The following is a 20,255-nucleotide window of genomic DNA, read 5'->3' on the forward strand; positions in this document are numbered from 1 at the left end:
GGGAACACAGGTACCGCCGGTCATATCCCAGATTTTAAGTTCCTTATCGAAACCAGACAATAGAACAGGGATTTAGCAGCCCCCGAGGGCTGACACCGTCTCATGCCAGGCTCTCCTTGTCAGAGGGTCCGAGACATAACGCTTGGTGTCATGTGGGCCTGGAAGGCCCTGAAATTTCTTGGATTCCCAAGGAAAGTTGTGGCTGCTTAGGGCCTTAGGGTCCAAAGTGGAGGATTTAAGGAGATGCCGAGTGATCCCAAGAGTCTGCTCAGCTTTGGTTTCCGACTTCAGGGTTTTGTCCCTGACTCTGTTTCATCATCTTATTCTTTTGATGCACTGGGGGTGTTTGAGAGCAGGCACTTCAGGAATGTGGAGGCTGATTCGATGTCCCCATGTGCCGTGGGGACCCCGGGAATGACCACTGGCCTGCTCTGTTTCAGGATTCCTACTGCAGCCTCTGTTGGGTGCTTGGAGTGACCGGTGTACCTCAAGGTTTGGAAGGAGACGCCCTTTCATTCTTGTCCTGGCTATAGGTCTGTTGTTTTGGCATGGAAATAAAATGGAGAGGAAAAAAAAAAAAGGCCCCAACTGCTTCCTTTTAGGAAAATTTAAAAAAACTGTTGACCAAAGCAGTTACCCAGATAGCTCTGGACCCGCACTGGTGTGAGGCAGGGAGTGCCCCACAACCTGGCCCGAGTTAACTGTGAGAATAGATCGCTTTGATCATTTTTAAAAATGAGTTGATAAAGTTCATCTCATTTCTTCTCTGCTTAATGAAATAAAAACCCCCATCCAAGTGCAAAATATATGGTGAGTTCGCAGGCGGCTTTTCCACTAGGCTGTGCTTGAGGTTTAAGTTTTAAAAATTCTTGGTCCTAAAGAGATTCTAGACGTAAGTCGTGAGCTGCCGGGGACAGAGCTGGTCTGTATTTTCTTGGAGTGACTTTGTTTCTCTGTGTCCAGGGGCACTGCTGGGCCTCTCGCTCTTGCTGAATGGCCGGGACATTGGCATCGCCCTGGCTGACGTGACCGGCAACCACAAGTGGGGCCTGCTGCTGACCGTGTGCGGGGTGGTGCTGATGGACTTTAGCGCCGACTCGGCGGACAACCCCAGCCACGCCTACATGATGGACGTGTGCAGCCCCGCAGACCAGGACCGGGGCCTGAACATCCACGCCCTCCTGGCAGGTGAGTCTCTGCAGCAGGGCCGAGGCTGAGTCTGCAGGACTGCAGGCTTCAGACGTGTGGCTTTCGAGGCCCTTTCTCACTCCCTGATTTAACAAAGAAGCTGGGAGAATTCCAATATAGGGAGAAACACTGAAGTGATTGAAAATACATATCTCACACAACACATAGCAATCACAACCTATGCTGTTGACACATAAACAACAATTATAGGTCTATAAATCCAAATGTTTATATTGGTGGATTCTCATTGTTTGAGGTAGTTATGTTCTACAGAGTCACCACAAACACTGAATTAGCAAACACCGAGTCTCGCTTCTAGGAAAAATACAGGGTTATGTTTCTGTAAGCCTCCAGTCACAACGTTTTCATCAACAGATCAACACATAACCTTATTGTATGTGTTTCTGTTTAAAACCCCTTATTTCATCTATGCCTTTGGCTGATTAACATTGAATTGATGGCCAACAGCGCTGCAACTCAAGCCTGAACGGAAGCATCACTGTTGCATGCAGTTTCTGCACAAGGCACATCCGGCTTTCTTGCACCTGGAAACGTCAGACAGCTTGGAGGCCATTTAAACAGTGAAACACTAACAAAAAACACAAAAATGTAAAAAAGGTGGCACTAAATAGACCACACAAAAAACTCTTGTTTCGGCCAGGCGTGGTGTAATCCCAGCACTTTGGGAGGCTGAGGTGGATGGATCACCTGAGGTCGGGAGTTCGAGACCAGCCTGACCAGCATGGAGAAACGCCATCTCTACTAAAAATACAAAAAAATTAGCCGGGCGTGGTGGCGCATGCCTGTAATCCCAGCTACTTGGCAGGCTGAGGCGGGAGAATCGCTTGAACCCAGGAGGTGGTGGTTGCAGTGAGCTGAGATCGCGCTATTGCACTCCAGCCTGGGCAACAAGAGCGAACCTCCATCTCAAAAGCAAACAAACAAACAAACAAATACCAACTCTTGTTTCCAGTATGAGCGTGGAGATGAGAAGGCAGAGCTCAGCCCTGCAGGGCCTCGGCTGGACCATGTACCCTTGGAAGCACAGGTCTTGTGCTCTTCTGTTCAAATCCTCGAATGATCGTGAAGCACCATAAGGATTGGTTCTGAGTTTATCTCACTAAATGAGGAGGTGAATTCACAAATACAGAATCTACAGATAATGAGGATTGAGTGTGTGTGCATGGACACACACACGGCTATATACATACCATGCATATATGTATGTATATATACACACCTGTGGCATGCTTAATGGCAAAACAGGAGAAATGTTTCCATCAAAGTCAGGAATGAGGCAAGAATGCACCCATCCCACAGAGCCACTGCATTAGGGACACACAAACAAAAGGTGTGAGGTCAGCCCCACTGGTCTCTGGGGCTGGACGTATGGAAACTTCAAGGGAATTAGCTGCAAAGCGGTGCAGGAGTTCAGTATGATGCTTAGTTATCAATGTACTGTATAAAAATCAATACTGGTCGGGTGTGGTGGCTCAGGCCCACTCTCAACACTTCGGGAGGCTAAGCCAGGAGGATTGCTTGAGTTCAGGAGTTTGAAACCAGCTTGGGCGAACAGTGAGACCCCAGCTCTAAAACATAAATTTAAATAAATAAATAACTCTAGCTTTTCTAGATAAAATACTTACCTTGTTACAGAATAAAATGGAAGAAAAAAATTCCATTTAAAATAGCAACTGGGGCCAGGCGTGGTAGCTCATGCCTGTAACCCCAGCGCTTTGAGAGGCTGAAGTGGGTGAATCACTTGAGGTCAGGAGTTCAAGACCAGCCTGGCCAACATGGCAAAATCCCATCTCTACTAAAAATACAAAAAATTAGCCAGGCATGTGGTGCGCACCTGTAATCCCAGCTACTCGGGAGGCTGAGGCAGGAGAATCTCTTGAACCCGGGAGGTGGAGGTTGCAGCGAGCCGAGATCGTGCCACTGCACTCCAGCCTGAGCAACAGAGTGAGACTCTATCTCAAAATAAGTAAATTAAAAAAAAATAATAAAATAAAATAGCAATTGGCTGGGCCGAAGGTAGTGAGTTATCTTGATTGATTGCCCACAGTCAGTTACAGATGGAACTCCTTCCTCTACTCTTTCCCCAACGCTCACTGCTGCACTTGACTGGTCTTGAAAAAGATATTGGAACAATGTTTAAAAATCAAGGGAAAGTCCTAATGAGACATTAGGCCTTCATTACAGGACCCTAATGAAGAGGCTGGGTCACCCGGTGGTTAGGGGCTCGGGCTCTGGGAGCTGAAAGTCCACGTTGCGCAAATGGCTGGACCTCCCCAAGCCTCGGTCGCATCTCCTGCAAAATGTTGCCGCTTCTCTTCCTGTTTCCACATGTGCGCTGCTGTGGGCGAGGGAACTTCTTTTTTTTTTTTTTTTTTGAGACGGAGTCTCGCTCTGTCGCCCAGGCTGGAGTGCAGTGGCGCAATCTCGGCTCACTGCAAGCTCCGCCTCCCGGGTTCACGCCATTCCCCTGCCTCAGCCTCTCCGAGTAGCTGGGACTACAGGCGCCTGCCACCACGCCCGGCTAATTTTTTGTATTTTTAGTAGAGACGGGGTTTCACCGTGGTCTCGATCTCCTGACCTCGTGATCCGCCCGCCTCAGCCTCCCAAAGTGCTGGGATTACAAGCGTGAGCCACCGCGCCCGGCCGAGCGAGGGAACTTCTAAAGGGGCCATGCCGGGCGAGTGCTGGGCTTGGCAGAGAGCAAGAGGGACGTCGGTTTTTACCTTACGCCCGTCTATGAGAATGCACCACTTTGATCGTTCAAGAAAATTAGTTAATAAAGTTCATCTGGGCCGGGAGTGGTGGCTCATGCATGTAATCCCAGCACTTTGGGAGGCCAAGGCAGGCATATCACCTGAGGTCAGCAGTTCGAGACCAGCTTGGCCAACATGGTGAAACCCCATCTCTACTAAACATACAAAAATTAGCTGGGCGTGGTGGCGAGTGCCTGTAATCCCAGCTACTCGGGAGGCTGAGGCAGAAGAATCGCTTGAACCCGGGAGGAGGAGGTGGCAGTGAGCCGAGATGGTGCCACTACACTCCAGCCTGGGCAACAAGAGTGAAACTCCATCTCAAAGAAAAATAATAAATAAAAAATAAAGTTCATCTGAAATCTGACCTTGGATAAGGGTCACGAACAGCAATGGTGTCTTTCAGGAGGCGAGGAGGGAAGGTAAGTAGAATCATGAGTGTGGGAAATCAAGAATAATAAAATGCCCGGCGGGGGCAGTGGGGAGGCAGAAAGACTCGCAAGTCTAGAAGAACAGAGGCAGATAAGGGACGGGACTGGGGCTTTTAAATGGACATGCACGTGAAATGAAAAGGCCCATCTGGGACAGAGGAAGGAAGATCTACAGCGAAACCTCGAAATAATGAGATCCATGGTCATGCTGCCCTTAGGTAGGTGTGGAAGGCTGAGCTGGGCGTGTCTGAAGCCCAGGCCTGTCCATAGAAGTTCTTATTTGAAAGGTAAACCCCTAATGTGGCCAAGTCTTCCCCAAACCAAAAATCCCGTGCTGGTAGCAGGCAGGTTCCTCCTCACCAGCAGCGGTAAACTGAGAGAACCCTCCTCTCCTCTCAACACTAGACCGACTCAAAATGTAGCTGAACTCACAATAAAACAAAATAAAACACCAGATCCCTGGTGGGGTGGGTGTTGTGGACCCGCAGCTGGCTGGGGTGACGCCCCTGCAGCTTCCCTGGCTCTTGCCATCGAAGCACAGAGCCTGGCTGGAAGAAGCCGTGGTGTTTGGAGGTAAATCTGCCCACTGCTGTTGGCTGGGTCCCCATGGCATCGCTCAAAGTTTCCTGCCATGCTCTGTGGTCAGGGCTGGGCTGGGCTGGCCGGTGCCCCGAGGCATGAAGCAAGAACAGCAGGAACAGCAGTGATCCGATCCCTGCTTTTCTGCTGTGGGCTGATAGCTCAGAGATCGGAGAGCTGCCTGCCAGGGTATGGGGAGGCAGGACCCATCTGTGGTCACCAGAAGGGGTGACTCTCCTCATGGTGTTCTGTGCATGGGGACAAACAGCCACATGCACACGTGTGGTCCGCTGTGTGTGAGCCATGGGGTTGGCCCTGAGCTGGAGGGGCCCTAAGAGGGAGGATGTGTCCGGTGTCAGCATTTGCTCCAGGGGCCTGAAAGGTTACGGGGAAAGTGGAACAGGCAGGAAGTGGAATGGGATGTGGGCAGGTGGTCACTGTGCTGCTGCCGGGGGTCATGCCAGGAAGGGCCCAGCAGGACAGGAGGAGGACCTCCTCAAGGGGCCCGCCCTGGGAATCCCATCCCATTTTATTGGGGTTTAGGTGGAACAGGTTCTGTGCCCACGTCCCTGGAATGCCCTTGGCTACTTTCGTGTCCTTCTAAGAAACGGGGCCATCGCGCTTGGGGCTTCTCCCGCAGAAGGGAACTCAAACCCTGTCTCTTTCCCCAGGTCTCGGAGGAGGCTTCGGATACGTGGTCGGCGGAATCCACTGGGATAAAACGGGCTTCGGGAGGGCCCTGGGGGGGCAGCTCCGTGTCATTTACCTCTTCACCGCGGTCACCCTGAGCGTCACCACCGTCCTGACCCTGGTCAGCATCCCTGAGAGGCCGCTGCGGCCGCCGGGTGAGAAGCGGGCAGCCATGAAGAGCCCCAGCCTCCCGCTGCCCCCGTCCCCACCCGTCCTGCCAGAGGAAGGCCCCGGCGACACCCTCCCGTCGCACACGGCCACCGACTTCTCCAGCCCCATCTCCCCGCCCAGCCCCCTCACGCCCAAGTACGGCAGCTTCATCAGCAGGGACAGCTCCCTGACGGGCATCAGCGAGTTCGCCTCATCCTTCGGCACGGCCAACATAGACAGCGTCCTCATCGACTGCTTCACGGGCGGCCACGACAGCTACCTGGCCATCCCCGGCAGCGTCCCCAGGCCGCCCATCAGCGTCAGCTTCCCCAGGGCCCCCGACGGCTTCTACCACCAGGACCGTGGACTTCTGGAGGGCAGAGAGGGTGCCCTGACCTCTGGCTGTGACGGGGACATTCTGAGGGTGGGCTCCTTGGACACCTCTAAGCCGAGGTCATCAGGGATTCTGAAGAGACCCCAGACCTTGGCCATCCCGGATGCGGCCGGAGGAGGGGGTCTGGAAACCAGCAGGAGAAGAAATGTGACCTTCAGTCAGCAGGTAACAGCAAATGTGGGGGGAGCCGAGGCTCAGAGGGCAGCATTCGGGGGTCCCCTGGTCAGTTAGATGACGAAGAGGGACAGTCTATCCAGGAAGAAATTCCCGGCTGTTATGGGGGTGTTATCAAGTGCTTTGGCCTAAAGAGAAAAGCCTTAGAGGCCAGGCGTGGTGGCTCACGTCTGTAGTCCCAGCACTTTAGGAGGCTAAGGCAGGAGGATCGCTTGAACTCAGGAGTTTGAAACCAGCCTGGGCAACATGGTGAAACCCCGTCTCTACTTTTTAGTGTTTTAGTATTTTTAAATAATACTTTTTAAAAATATTTTAAAAAAATACTTTTTAGTATTTTTTATACAAAAAGTAGCCGGGCTTGGTGGCTTACATGTGTGGTCCCAACTACTCTGGAGGCTGAAGAAGGAGGATGGCTTGAGCCCAGGAGGTTGAAGCTGTAGGGAGCCATGATTGCACCACTGCACTCCAGCCTGGGTGACACAGCAAGACCCTGTCTCAGAAAAAAAAAAAAAAAAAAGACAAGCCTCAGAAGCGTGACGGCTTTCCTTGCATGTTAGTGAACAAGTTGTGGGCCTGAGTCCACCTATGAGTGAGTGAGTTCAGGGCATCTCTTAGGTATCAGGCGGTTTAAAATCTCGGCTGGGAACGACAGTGACAACTCTTTTTTCTTTTTTTTTTTTTTTTTTGAGACGGAGTCTCGCTCTGTCACCCAGGCTGGAGTGCAGTGGCACGATCTCGGCTCACTGCAAGCTCCCCCTCCCGGGTTCGCGCCATTCTCCTGCCTCAGCCTCCCGAGTAGCTGGGACTACAGGCGCTCGCCACTATGCCCAGCTAATTTTGTGTATTTTTAGTAGAGGCGGGGTTTCACCGTGTTAGCCAGGATGGTTTCGATCTCCTGACCTCGTGACCCGCCCGCCTCGGCCTCCCAAAGTGCTGGGGTTACAGGCGCGAGCCACCGCGCCCAGCCGACAACTCTTTTAAACACTTATGTTTGCCCAAATGTAATTCAGGCCGGGCCTGTCCTGCTAGTGAGTTTCTTACAGGCATGGTGTGCACCCCACTTGTTTCTGATATTTTTCCCGAGACATCTGGGCTCCAGCCCATTTTGGCAGTGGGAATCCTGTGCCAATACATCCAAGTCTTCATTGACAGTGGAAACAAAACGTGAAACCTGCAGATGTGTCTGGGATCATCCCTCCTGGTGCCGACATCGGTTAACTCCCAGAGGCTGTAAAAACGGGAATCTCCAGGGCAGTGCCATCTTCTGCGAAGGCCAAGAACCTTCTGGAAAGCTGTTTAAGTTGTATTTTCTATACGTCAGATGATGGGCTGCAAGGCCACCAACTGATCTGTGGGGTTTCACTGGCTGATTTTTTTTTTTTTTTTTTTTTTTTTTTGAGACAGAGTCTTGCTCTGTCGCCCAGGCTGGAGTGCAGTGATGTGATCTCGGCTCACTGCAACCTCTGCCTCCCAGGTTCGAGTGATTCTCCTGCTTCAGCCTCCCGAGGAGCTGGGACTATAGGCACCCACCACCACGCCCGGCTAATTTTGTACTTTTAGTAGAGACGGGGTTTCACCATGTTGGCCAGGCTGGTCTCGAACTCCTGGCCTCAAGTGATCCACCCACCTTGGCCTCCCAAAGTGCTAGGATTACAGGCGTCAGCCACCGCACCTGACCAGAATCCATGGTGTTTAAGTAAAGAAAGGTTATTCTCTTATTTAAAGTAGACATAAGAGTTACTGGCCTGCCTCAGCGGGTGTTGCAGAAGGAGAGTGCATTTCAGTAAGAACCTGGTGTTCCCGGTCCTACAAAGCCGAGTCTCATTTGCCTGGTCCCTCGAGGGACGCAGCTGGAAAAGCCGGGCAGCCTGGAGACCTAGCCAAGGAGACACTTCGCTCGGCCGCAGACGCACGTGGGCCGTGTCTCCTGAATGAAGTAGACCCTGCTCTGCCTGGCCCCATCCCATTGGGTTTAAATGGGACCTTGTCCTCAGTTCATTCCTCTGTCAGGGGTTCAGGTGTCCCATCTCTGCCTAGATGACTTCCCTGATTTAGTCAGAGGTTAACTAGAGATGGGGCTTGCACTGTTCATTTTCTTTTCCTTTCCTTTCCTTTTTTCTTTTCTTTTTTGATTGTTTTGTCTTGTTTTGTTTTTTACTTACTTTTTAAAAAAACGTAGAGACAGGCTCTTACCATGTTGCCCAGGCTGGTCTTGGGCTCCTGGGCTCAAGTGATCCACCTGCCTTGGCCTCCCAAAGTGCTGGAATTATAGGTGTGAGCCACCACACCCGGCCTTGTTTGGTTTTGTTTTGAGACAGGGTCTCACTTTGTTGCCCAGGCTGGAGTGCGGTGGTGCATTCATGGCTCACTGCAGCCTCAATTTGCCAGGCCCAAGTGATCTTCCCATCTCAGCCTCATGAGTAGCCGGGACTACAGGTGCGCACCACCACACCCAGCTAATTTTTTATTTTTTGTAGAAATGGGGCCTCACTATGTGGCCCAAGCTGGTCTTGAACTCCTGGGCTCAAGCCATCCTCCCACCTCTGCCTCTCAACGTGCTGGGATTCCAGGCGTGAGCCACCGTGCCCAGCCCTGTTTTCTCCTTGGAGTGAGCAGGATGGTGCCTTTCGTTTGCTTTTCTCTGGTGTGTGTGCCCGGGGCATCTTCACGCCTGCGTACAGTCTCAGCGTGAGGAAGGACGCTGCCCAGGCATGTGCAGGCCTCACAGGGACATCTATTGAGGTTCCTGGTGGCACCAAGGACACAGCGAGCTCCCGTCTGGAAAGGGTTTGAGGAACTGGAAATCAATGGAGAGCAGGAAAGTCCATCCTTTTCAAGGAAAGAGGTTTTCTAATTGCTCAGGTTGAGGGCACCGTCAGCCTCGTTGTGGATGACGCCGGGTTAATTCATCTGGTCTTTGTCAACACTGGATCGTCCCAGACTGTTTTCACAAAGTTCAAACTGGCTTTAGATCCGGTTCTTTAGATGTGGTTGAAAATCTCATCTTCATCCCCTTTTTCTGTTTCCTTTCTCTGTAGAGTGTAATTTACGCATCAGTTCTTTGAGGAAAGTAAAAATCATGAGCTAAATGTAAACACATCCAGGCTCAACGGAGACAGAGGCGTAACTGCAGCGCTGTTCCTCTGCAGGCGTGGGGGACGTGCTCTGCTTATGTGGGTGTCCTGGGAGCCGGCACTGCGGCCTCTCAGCTTCCTTTCCCACTGGGGAGTATCCAGGGCAGACAGCACCACAGACACCCCAGTGGAGCCGGGCAGCAACGCCTCTTTGCTCTCAAACATCTAAATTCAAAAACGACTAATTCCCCAAGGTGGGAGGATCACTTGAGGCCAGGAGTTTGAGACCAGCCTGGGCAACATAGTGAGACCTCATCTCTGTAACAATTTTTTAAAAATTAGCCAGGTGTGGTGGTGCGTGCCTGTAGTCCCAGCTACTCGGGAGGCTGAGGTGGGAGGATCACTTGAGCCCAGGAGGTCGAAGCTGCAGTGAGCCATGACCACACCACTGCACTCCAGCCCGGGCGACAGAGTGAGACTGTCTCTAAAACAACAACAACAAAATAACAAGTTCCCCTGACTGGAGTCTGTACCCCAAACCCAAGCAGGGCTACTTGGAATGAAACCTTCTCATTCCAGGAGTTTGCAAACCTAGTGAAGATGTGCATGGAGGGTTGTTCTTGAGCCCCAGAAAGAAATTGAAGCCCCTCGCACCCGTTTCCATCCTGTTGACCGTGGGGCGTGTCGTGTGCTCTGTGAGCCCCTGTCAAGGGCTGAGGTGCTCATGTGGGCAGGGCCGCCCTGTCTTCTGTGTGGTGGGGGTTCTACCTGTCCAGAGAGAATTTTGAACACATGTTCCTGGTGGCCACCTTGAAATAAGTCGTTCCCAGCCTTCTCTTATGAAAAAGAAAGGACTTCCTAAGTGTGTGGATCTGAACTGACCCATGTTTTTTCATTTCAAATGTATTTTGCATTTTGCAAAGTCTTATCTCACTCCCTGTGGCACAGATCGTGTCCTGTGGCCACACTGTGAGCGCACCTGAAATGGAATTCTAGTCTTAGCTGCTCCGGGGCCTCGGAAGCGATGCCCTGAAGTTGTTCCTCTGAGGTTGGTGTGGATGCGGGGCTCATGCCATCTGATAAGAAGGCAGAGCCGTGCAGCCTCTGTACGGTGTTTCCAAGAGCGCGTTCCCCTGGGCAGAGCAGAGTCCGCACTGTGTGACGGGGGTGCGGGGCTCTGATGAGGGGTTTGTGGGCTCTTCCCAGGTCGCCAACATCCTGCTCAACGGCGTGAAGTACGAGAGCGAGCTGACGGGCTCCAGCGAGCGTGCGGAGCAGCCTCTGTCCGTGGGGCGCCTCTGCTCCACCATCTGCAACATGCCCAAGGCACTGCGCACCCTCTGCGTCAACCACTTCCTGGGTGAGCTCCCGGCCAAGCCTCCCCGTGAGTCCTGGTCCTGCTCAGGGCTCTCGCCCCACTGGCCTCCCAGGATGCCCCTGAGCCTCCCTTCCCAGAACCTTTCTGAGTTCACCAGCCCCCCACAACAGCACCAAGGGCAGGCCTGGGGTGCGGTGGCTGCCCTGGAGGGCTTTTCTCCAGGGTGCCTGCCCTGCATAGCCCCAAACTAAACCGGGTGTCACCACTGAGAGCCACACAGCTCACTCTGGGCCCGACACCTGGGTCTCTGCAGAGCCAAAATTCTCATTACCAGAAGCCCTTTGGACAACTCCACAGTGAAATGATGGACTCGCCCCTTCCTACCTTCCCACCAGCTTTGTCTTGCTCTGTCTTCAAGCACAGACCCCACACCTGCCTGCCCGTGTCTATTGCCGTTTGTAAATTCACACGGCTCGGCCTTTGAATGACCATTGAAAAGCACCAACTTGCATTTCGTTCCATTTAGTCTCTTTCCGCTCTTGAGTGGTTGAACGTTTGAGCATGATTCAGAATTTGAGGCCGGGCGTGGTGCCTCACGCCTGTAATCTCAGCACTTTGGGAGGCCGAGGCTGGTGGATCACGAGGTAAGATGATTGAGACCATCCTGGCCAACATGGTGAAACCCCATCTCTACTAAAAATACAAAAATTAGCTGGGCATGGTGGTGTGTGCCTGTAATCCCAGCTACTCGGGAGGCTGAGGCAGGAGAATCACTTGAACCCCAGAAGCAGAGGTTGCAATGAGCCAAGATTGCACCACTGCATTCCAGCCTGGGCAACAGAGCGAGACTCTATCTCAAAAAAAAAAAAAAAAAAAAAAAGAATTTGAGATAATCTAGGGCTCTCATACATTGTGGGACATAAATCAACATGACCTTCTAGAAGGCAATTTTGTAATGGGTGAGAACCTTAAAAATGGTCCTACCTTTTTTCCCTATGACCTTACTCAGTATTCCGTGCAAGCTCATAATCAAAGACTATATTCAGAGTATATATGCAAGGTATTGATCACAGCATGGTTTCGGACAGCCACAGACTGCAATTGGGGGATAGAGATGTCCAACAGTTGGGGAAGGGTTAAATATATTAGGGTGCACCCACACTGTGAAATATTTTGCTGCCATCAAAACGAGTCTGTTTAATGATTCTTGATGGCATAGAACATTGTAGATGATAATTCGTTATGGTTCGAGAGGGCCTATAAATACCACCTTCCTCTACCAAAGAAGGAATTCCCATGGTTCAAGGAATGGAACACTAAGCACATCCGCCAGCACATCCATGTCTGCGCTTCTCGGTGGATTTCTCCCAGTTAAATGGACCCCCTCCCCTGCACCACCCAGGTAGCTGAAGCACCTCCACCGCTACCCTTGCCTCACGTTTATAAAAATATGTGGTGGTTTAAAATAAAAAAATTGTAAGGAAACTCTGTTAGTCTGTTCTCACGCTGCTAATAAAGACATACCCGAAAACTGGGTAATTTATAAAGAAAAAGAGGTTTAATGGACTCACGGTTCCACATGGCTGGGGAGGACTCACAATCATGGCGGAAGGCAAAGGAGGTGCAAAGGCACATCTTACATGGCGGCAGGCAAGAGGGCGTGTGCAGGGGAACTCCCATTTATAAAACCATCAGATCTCATGGGACTTATTCACTATCATGAGAACAGCATAGGAAAGACCCTCCCCCATGATTCAATTAGCTCTCACTGGGTCCTGTCCACGACACACAGGGATTATGGGAGCTACAATTCAAGATGAGATTTGGGTGGGGACACAGCCAAACCATATCAGAAACGAACACAGTTTTCAATTGCTTGTTACTTTTTTTTCTGAGATGGAGTCTCGCTGTGTCGCCCAGGCTGGAGTGCAGTGGTGCAATCTCAGCTCACTGCAAGCTCTGCTTCCCGGGTTTACGCCATTCTCCTGCCTCAGCCTCCCGAGTAGCTGGGACTACAGGCACCCGCCACCATGCCTGGCTAATTTTTTGTATTTTCAGTAGAGACGGAGTTTCACCATGTTAGCCAGGATGGTCTCGATCTCCTGACCTTGTGATCCACCCGCCTCAGCCTCCCAAAGTGCTGGGATTACAGGCGTGAGCCACTGCACCCAGCCGCTCATTACTTTTATAACCAGTAGACATGTGTTGGTTAGAGAAAGGGCAGAGTGCTGGCCTTTGCCCCCGAGGTCATAAACCCGTTTCTTTCTTCCAGGGTGGCTCTCGTTCGAGGGGATGTTGCTCTTCTACACGGACTTCATGGGTGAGGTGGTGTTTCAGGGGGACCCCAAGGCCCCGCACACGTCAGAGGCATATCAGAAGTACAACAGCGGCGTGACCATGGGCTGCTGGGGCATGTGTATCTACGCCTTCAGTGCCGCCTTCTACTCAGGTACCTGCCGCCAGCCAGGCTGGCACGGCAGTGAGGGCTTTGGTTGGGTGCATGGAGCATGTGAAATGAAGGCAGGTTCATGGCCTTATGATTGCAGACACTGCATCCCAATTTGGGGGACGCCACTGTCTGTCCCGGCTGCAGGGCGCTGGGCCTGGGGGAGCCGGGCTGAAGAAATGGAGCCTGCGGGCCTCAGGCCTCCGAGAGCTGGTGGCCTACGGGGGCACGGGTGCTTGTCAGGACCTGACTACACCGGCAGGCCGTAGCGAGGGCGAAGTGGGGGCCCTGGGGGAGCCCCGAGGCCACGCCCAGGCAGCGTGCTGTCTGCCAGCCCCCAGCTCCTTCCCACTTCGATTCAAGAAGCAACCGGTCCCCACGGAGGTGGGGGCAGGGGTGTGATCGTGGAGCGTAGGGGTGGGCAGGGGTGGGCAGATGACTTTGAGATTTTCTGTCTGGGGTACCCTTGGAGCACAGTGCTGAGTTCACACCAGGGCAAAGCCGAGGTGCCATCCCCATGGGGCCTTGCCGGTAGCGTATACCGGGCAAATTTCATCCCAGAGGTCCCGCACACTTTTTCTGCAAAAGGCCGGAGAGTTGGTATTTCCAGCTTTGCTGGCCCAGCGGTCTCTGTTACAGCCCCTCACTGAAAGCCACAGACACGGGAAACCGAGTGGGTGTGCCATGCACCAATCAAACCGCACTGTGTTCACTGAAATACGAATTTCATGTGATTTTCACGTGTCACAAAATACTCACCTTTTTTTGATTTTTTAAATTATTATTATTTTTTTAATTTACAAAACTAGGCTGCAGGCTGGACTTCGCCTTCGAGCCATAATCTGCCAACTGCGTTATTTTAGTTGCCCCCATCTTTGTGGGTTCAAGCCCCAAAGTAGAGGGTCACTGAGGGGCTGTGGCAAAAATAAATTTGTCAGGTTTCACTTGTGAGTCCATGGGGCGGCACCTTAGGAGTTGGGTTCCGCCATAGCCGTGTGGCCTTGGGGCGTGGGGAACTGGCCCCATTTTATCTGATTCTAGGGAGCCCCGTCGCTGACATCCATGCTGTCACATCATCTTGGGGGCGTAAAGATGGTGGCCGGCTACGGGATGGGCTGCTGTTGTGCCCGTAATTACACAAGAACACAGAGGTTTAGCTCGAGACCCTCAGTCCCTGAGCCCCTTTGGTGTCACAGCCCCAAGACCCCTCCACCTGCAGAAGCCCTGGGGGACCTGGCCCGGGCCAGTGTGAACAGGACACCCCGGTCCTGCCATCCATCCAGACAGCCCTGTCCTGGGCACCCACCAGAGTTACTGGGGCGGTCTCTCAGCTCCCCTGGGTCCCCCAGGAAGTACCTTCTGGTCTGGGGCAAGTGGCCTGCCAAGCCGGGTCCCACCACTGCTAGCTTCAGGCCAGCCGCGGGGAGGTGGCGCTGGAAGCTGAGTCCCCGGAGGCTCTGACCGTGTGGCACTGCTCACCCTCTCTGTGGCCCGCAGCTATCCTGGAGAAGCTGGAGGAGTTCCTCAGCGTCCGCACCCTCTACTTCATCGCCTATCTCGCCTTCGGCCTGGGGACGGGGCTCGCCACCCTCTCCAGGAACCTCTACGTGGTCCTGTCGCTCTGCATAACCTACGGGATTTTATTTTCCACCCTGTGCACCTTGCCCTACTCGCTGCTCTGCGATTACTACCAGAGTAAGAAGGTAAGCGCTCTTCCTTGCCTTGCTTCGGGTCTGCTTCTTGGATAAACCCCACCTGAGAACTGTCCCCCAGGACCAGCTGCACAATCTGCAGAGCCCGGTGCAAAATGACGACTGTGAAGACAGCGACAGCAGAGCATTAAACCAAGAGGGGCCTTTCTGAGCATGGGGCGCGCCCCCTGCCTGTAATCCCCTCATTGCTTTATTAGCAGAAGCCTCCAGCCCACCCAGGCTCTGGGTCGGGCTCTGTCCTTCCCAGGGATGTAGGGAATGGGAGGCCGCCCCTTCCTACTCCATTGTCAGGCCACCGGGTCTCCTGTTGATGCCTGTCCCAGCCATTCAGGGTGGGGCTTATGGGGAGGCAGTGAAGCTCGGAAAACTCAGCAATCCAGATCGATAACATGGTAATGCAGTATTTTTAAAAATCAGAATTCTTGCCAAAAATCCATGGAGAACAAAAACATCTTTTTTTTTTTTTGAGATGGAGTCTTGCTCTGATGCCTGTGCTGGAGTGCAATGGCATGATCTCGGCTCAGTGCAACCTCCGCCTCCCAGGTTCAAGTGATCCTCCTGCCTCAGCCTCCCAAGTAGCTGGGACTACAGGCACGCGCCACCATGCCCAGCTAATTTTTTGTATTTTTAGTAGAGACAGGGTTTCACCATGTTGGTCAGGCTGGTCTCAATCTCTTGACCTCGTAATCCGCCAGCCTCAGCCTCCCAAAGTGCTGGGATTACAGGCGTGAGCCACCGCGCCCAGCCCAAAATTTTAAATAAAGAGAGGATCAGTTCACCATATACTAGGGGCTCTGATAGCCAGCTCAGCTCCTGATCCTTTTACTATGTGAACTTCAGTTGTCCTTGAATCCTGACTAGATGTTTCTTGCCCTCTGGTCTCAGCATTCTCTTGGCTTTTATTCCTTTATCCACTTGCCAGTTTCATCACCTCACCCTTGTTCCTCATGGCTTCCCATCAAGCTGTGAGTATTAGGTGACAGTGTAATTTATTAGATGTTGGTTTTGGCCAAATACTGGGCATGCTTTAATAACAACCAAACCATTTCATTATTTGGATAGGGCTGAGTACCTTATCAAGCAGATTAAAAGGATATGGTACCCGTTCTTTAGAAAAGGACAGCTAAAATCTTGTTATGGATTATGGATTTAGCATAAAGAAAAATAATAAGGCATAAATTAAGAGTAAGAGAGGGGACCAGGCACGGTGGCTCACACCTGTCGTCCCAGGTACTTAGGAGGGCGAGGTGGGTGGATCATGAGGTCAAGAGATCGAGACCATCCTGGCTAACACAGTGAAACCCTGTCTCTACTAAAAATACAAAAAATTAGCCAGGCGTGGTGGCGGGTGCCTGTAGTTCCAGCTACTCAGGAGGCTGAGGCAGGAGAATCACTTGAATCTGGGAGGCAGAGCTTGCAGTGAGCTGAGATTGCGCCACTGCACTCCAGCCTGGGTGACAGAGCAAGACTCCGTTTCAAAAAAAAAAAAAAAAAAAAGAGTAAGAGGGACAATGAATAGAAATTTCACTTCGCGGCCAGGTGCAGTGGCTCACGCGTGTAATCCCAGCACTTTGGGAGGCTGAGGCGGGAGGATTACCTGAGGTCAGGAGTTCGAGACCAGCCTGGCCAACATGGTGAAACCCCGTCTCTACTAAAAATACAAAAATTAGCCAGGCGTGGTGGCGGGCGCCTATAGTCCCAGCTACACGGGAGGCTGAGGCAGGAGAATGGTGTGAATCCGGGAGGCGGAGCTTGCAGTGAGCCAAGATCGCACCACTGCACTCCAGCCTGGGCAACAGAGCGAGACTCTGTCTCAAAAAAAAAAAAAAAAGATAGTAATACTTTGAAAAAAAAAAAAGGATCAGTAACAGTGCTGAGCCACCTCATATTGGAGTCTGAGGCAAAAGGAAAAATGGCATTTAAAAGGCCGAGAGCAGTAGCTCACGCTTGTAATCCCAGCACTTTGGGAGGCCGAGGCAGGTGGATCACTTGAGGTCAGGAGTTCAAGATCAGCCTGGCCAACATGACAAAACTGTGTCTACTAAAATACAAAAATTAGCCGGGCATGGTGGCCTGTGCCCATAATTCCAGCTACTTAGGAGGCTGAAGCAGGAGAATCGCTTGAACCTGGGAGGCAGAGGTTGCAGTGAGCCAAGATTGCACCACTGCACTCCAGCCTGGTTGACAGAGGCTGTGTAAATAAATAAATAGGCCAGGTGCGGTGACTCACGCCTGTAATCCCAGCACTTTGGGAGGCCGAGGCGGGCAGATCACGAGGTCAGGAGATCGAGAGCATCCTGGCTAACACAGTGAAGCCCCTTCTCTACTAAAAATACAAAAAATTAACTGGGCTTGGTGGCGGGTGCCTGTAGTCCCAGCTACTCGGGAGGCTAAGGCAGAAGAATGGCATGAACCTGGGAGGCGGAGCTTGCAGTGAGCTGAGATCGTGCCACTGCACTCCAGCCTGGGCGACAGAGCGAGACTCTGTCTCAAATAAATACATACATAAATAAATAAAGTGCCTTAAATTTTTGTTGATATTTTGCTCAGCATAGACTTTTTACGCTGTATTGAGATATGCACCATCTAATAGTGTATGATGTGCTCCATTTGGTGGTTTCAGCACACGCAGAGTTGTACAACCATCACCACCATCAATTTCAGAAGTTTTGTCACCCCAGGAAGAAACCCGTCAGCTGTCACCCCTCTGACCCTCCCACTCTCCCAGGCCTAGGTGACCACTAACCTACTTCCTGTCCCCATGGACTTGCCTATTTGGGACGTCCCCTGTGATGGAGTCAGGCAGTCTGCGGCCTCTTGTGTCTGGCATCTGTGGCGTAGCTGTGGGCTTCGAGCTCCATCCATGCTGTTTCCTGGGTCAGCGCCTCATTCCCTTTTATAATCACATAATGTTCCCACCATAATTTTCCTTTGCAGTGACTTTGAAATTTTAAAATGCTGCATTGAAATATTACCTGGACAGCCTGGGCAACATAGTCAGACCCCATCTCTAAAAAAAAAAAAAATTGAAAATTAGCCAGGTGTAGTGGCATGCACCTGTAGTTCCAGCTACTTGGGAGGCTGAGGTGGGAGGATCACTTGAGCCCAGGAGGCTGAGGCTGCAGTGGGCAGAGATTGTGCCACTGCACTCCAGCCTGGGCAACAGAGCAAGACCCTGTCTCAAAAAAAAAAAAAAAGAAAGAAAAAAAAAGAGAAAAGAAAGAAGAAAGAAAGAAAAGAAAGAAGAAAGAAAGAAAAGAAAAGAAATGTGACCTGGATTACTGTTTCTCTCTCTTGCTTTTATTTTTTTTTATTTTTTGAGACGGAGTCTTGCTCTGTCACCCAGGCTGGAGTGCAGTGGTGCGATCTCGGCTCACTGCAAGCTCCGCCTCCCGGGTTCACGCCATTCTCCTGGCTCAGCCTCCTGAGTAGCTGGGACTACAGGCACCCGCCAACACGCCCGGCTAATTTTTTGTATTTTTAGTAGAGACAGGGTTTCACCATGTTAGCCAGGATGGCCTCGATCTCCTGACCTCGTGATCCGCCCGCCTCAGCCTCCCAAAGTGCTGGGATTACAGGCTTGAGCCACCGCGCCCGGCCCTCTCTCTCCCTTCTAATCTCATGCCTCAGTTGCCTCCCCCAGGCCTGGGCCTGATTTGTTTTAGGGAGTTTGGAGTCTGACAAGTTCACCTGGGCTGGCCCTGAGCACAGCCCTTCTGATGGGGGTAGAATTGGCACAGGGAAGCCGCAGGGGAGGCCCAGGCTCCCAGGTCACAGCGATGCCCACTCACGCAGCACCTTGGAGGCCAGCTGGTGCTGGGGGAGCCAAGTGAGGGAAAGCCATGCCACCACTCCCCACCGTCACTCTGCACAGACCACACTGTCAGCCGCTGTCCCCCAGCGTGGCATGCAGGGGAGGGAGAGTGAGTGACGTGCCCAAGCTGGAGGCCACGAGGACCTTGGAGCCTCAGATAAGAGGACCAGAGGCTGTCATGTGCAGAGGACTTTGGGGTGTGGGGCAGGTCCCATCCTGGACGAAGGTGAAGGAGGGGATGGCAGGAGTGGAGCAGCTGCCTGGCTGGGCAGATTGGTTTTCTTTGGGTGAGAGGACGGGGAAGAGCTCAAGTGCTGAGCGGGAAAGTGTCTCCGGCCACCTCGGCCCGTGGGAGCTCAGCCCTCTGCCCCATTAGTCATGGATTCTTTTCACTGTCGTCATCTCTCAGAACACAAATATTGTTAAACTCTTGGCTGAACTCCCTGTGCATGTTGGCGCCGAAAAATGTGAGGCCGCCACGCGTGGGCCGCTCGGGCCTCCTGGGCTCACGGGACACACGGAGCTCGGTCACCTCGTGCTGGCCGCGGCGGGTCTCGCTGACGTTTCTTCCTCTGGGTCAGTTTGCAGGGTCCAGCGCGGACGGCACCCGGCGGGGCATGGGCGTGGACATCTCTCTGCTAAGCTGCCAGTACTTCCTGGCTCAGATCCTGGTCTCCCTGGTCCTGGGGCCCCTGACCTCGGCTGTGGGCAGTGCCAATGGGGTGATGTACTTCTCCAGCCTCGTGTCCTTCCTGGGCTGCCTGTACTCCTCCCTGTTTGTCATTTATGAAATTCCTCCCAGCGACGCTGCAGACGAGGAGCACCGGCCCCTCCTGCTGAACGTCTGACATCGCGGAGCCTCAACTCTGGACACGCGCCTGCACCTGGGGGTCTGGAGCAGGCCGACCAGTAAGGACCAAAGGGCCTTGTTGGACAGGGGGACAGGCTGCCTACTGGAATGTAAATATGTGATAAAATAATAAATGACAGCGGCAAAGCCTATGGTTTCTAGGCATTGCTCTCCGGTGGCTGAGAGGTCCCCATGGGATTGAGTTACCTCCCCCCCCCCCCAACCCCGAGGACTTGGGCAGGGGGAGGTTTGTAAGAATCTTTTTTTGGAAGTAAAGGTGTAATTCGACGGTTCTCAACCAGGGGCAATTTTGCCACCCCACCCCCACCCCCAGGAAGACATCTGGCAGAGTCTGGAGATAGCTTTGGTTGTCACAACTCAGGGATGCTGTAAACCTCCCACGGCACACAGGACCGCCCCAACAGCAAGGAGCTAGCAAGACCCAGATGTCAATCGTGCTGAGGTAGAGTGAGCCTGGTCTAACTGGACCATACATTCTGTACATTTCATCCCAGGGTAGAGTCAGAGCATACAGGTCTTTTGGATCAGAAGGCCTCATATTCATTCACTTGTCCATTCATCCATTTATTCTCTCATCCATTCATTCATCTACCCATCCACATATCCACCCATCCACATAACCATCCATCCACTCATCCAAATA

The 20,255-nt window shown here is 52.4% G+C and overlaps 1 protein-coding gene across 3 annotated transcripts in view; it reads left to right on the forward strand.

Moving 5' to 3' along the window:
* The window catches only part of SLC45A1 (solute carrier family 45 member 1), a 28,028-nt gene extending 8,285 nt beyond the window's left edge, over positions 1-19,743 (forward strand). The window contains exons 3-9 of one of the 3 annotated variants that reach the window (XM_003274302.3): positions 441-533; positions 964-1,188; positions 5,641-6,368; positions 10,658-10,811; positions 13,042-13,218; positions 14,713-14,918; positions 19,323-19,743. In XM_003274302.3, the coding sequence (XP_003274350.3) occupies positions 441-533; positions 964-1,188; positions 5,641-6,368; positions 10,658-10,811; positions 13,042-13,218; positions 14,713-14,918; positions 19,323-19,589 (1,850 nt within the window). In that variant the 3' untranslated portion in view covers positions 19,590-19,743. Of the gene's footprint in view, positions 1-440; positions 534-963; positions 1,189-5,640; positions 6,369-10,657; positions 10,836-13,041; positions 13,219-14,712; positions 14,919-19,322 lie in introns of all 3 variants that reach the window. The other 2 variants (XM_030805461.1, XM_030805462.1) reach the window with 2 other exon arrangements.
* Positions 19,744-20,255: the final 512 nt, after the last annotated feature.

The sequence above is a fragment of the Nomascus leucogenys genome, chromosome 24, assembly GCF_006542625.1.
Source record: "Nomascus leucogenys isolate Asia chromosome 24, Asia_NLE_v1, whole genome shotgun sequence".
NCBI classification, from domain to species: domain Eukaryota; kingdom Metazoa; phylum Chordata; class Mammalia; order Primates; family Hylobatidae; genus Nomascus; species Nomascus leucogenys.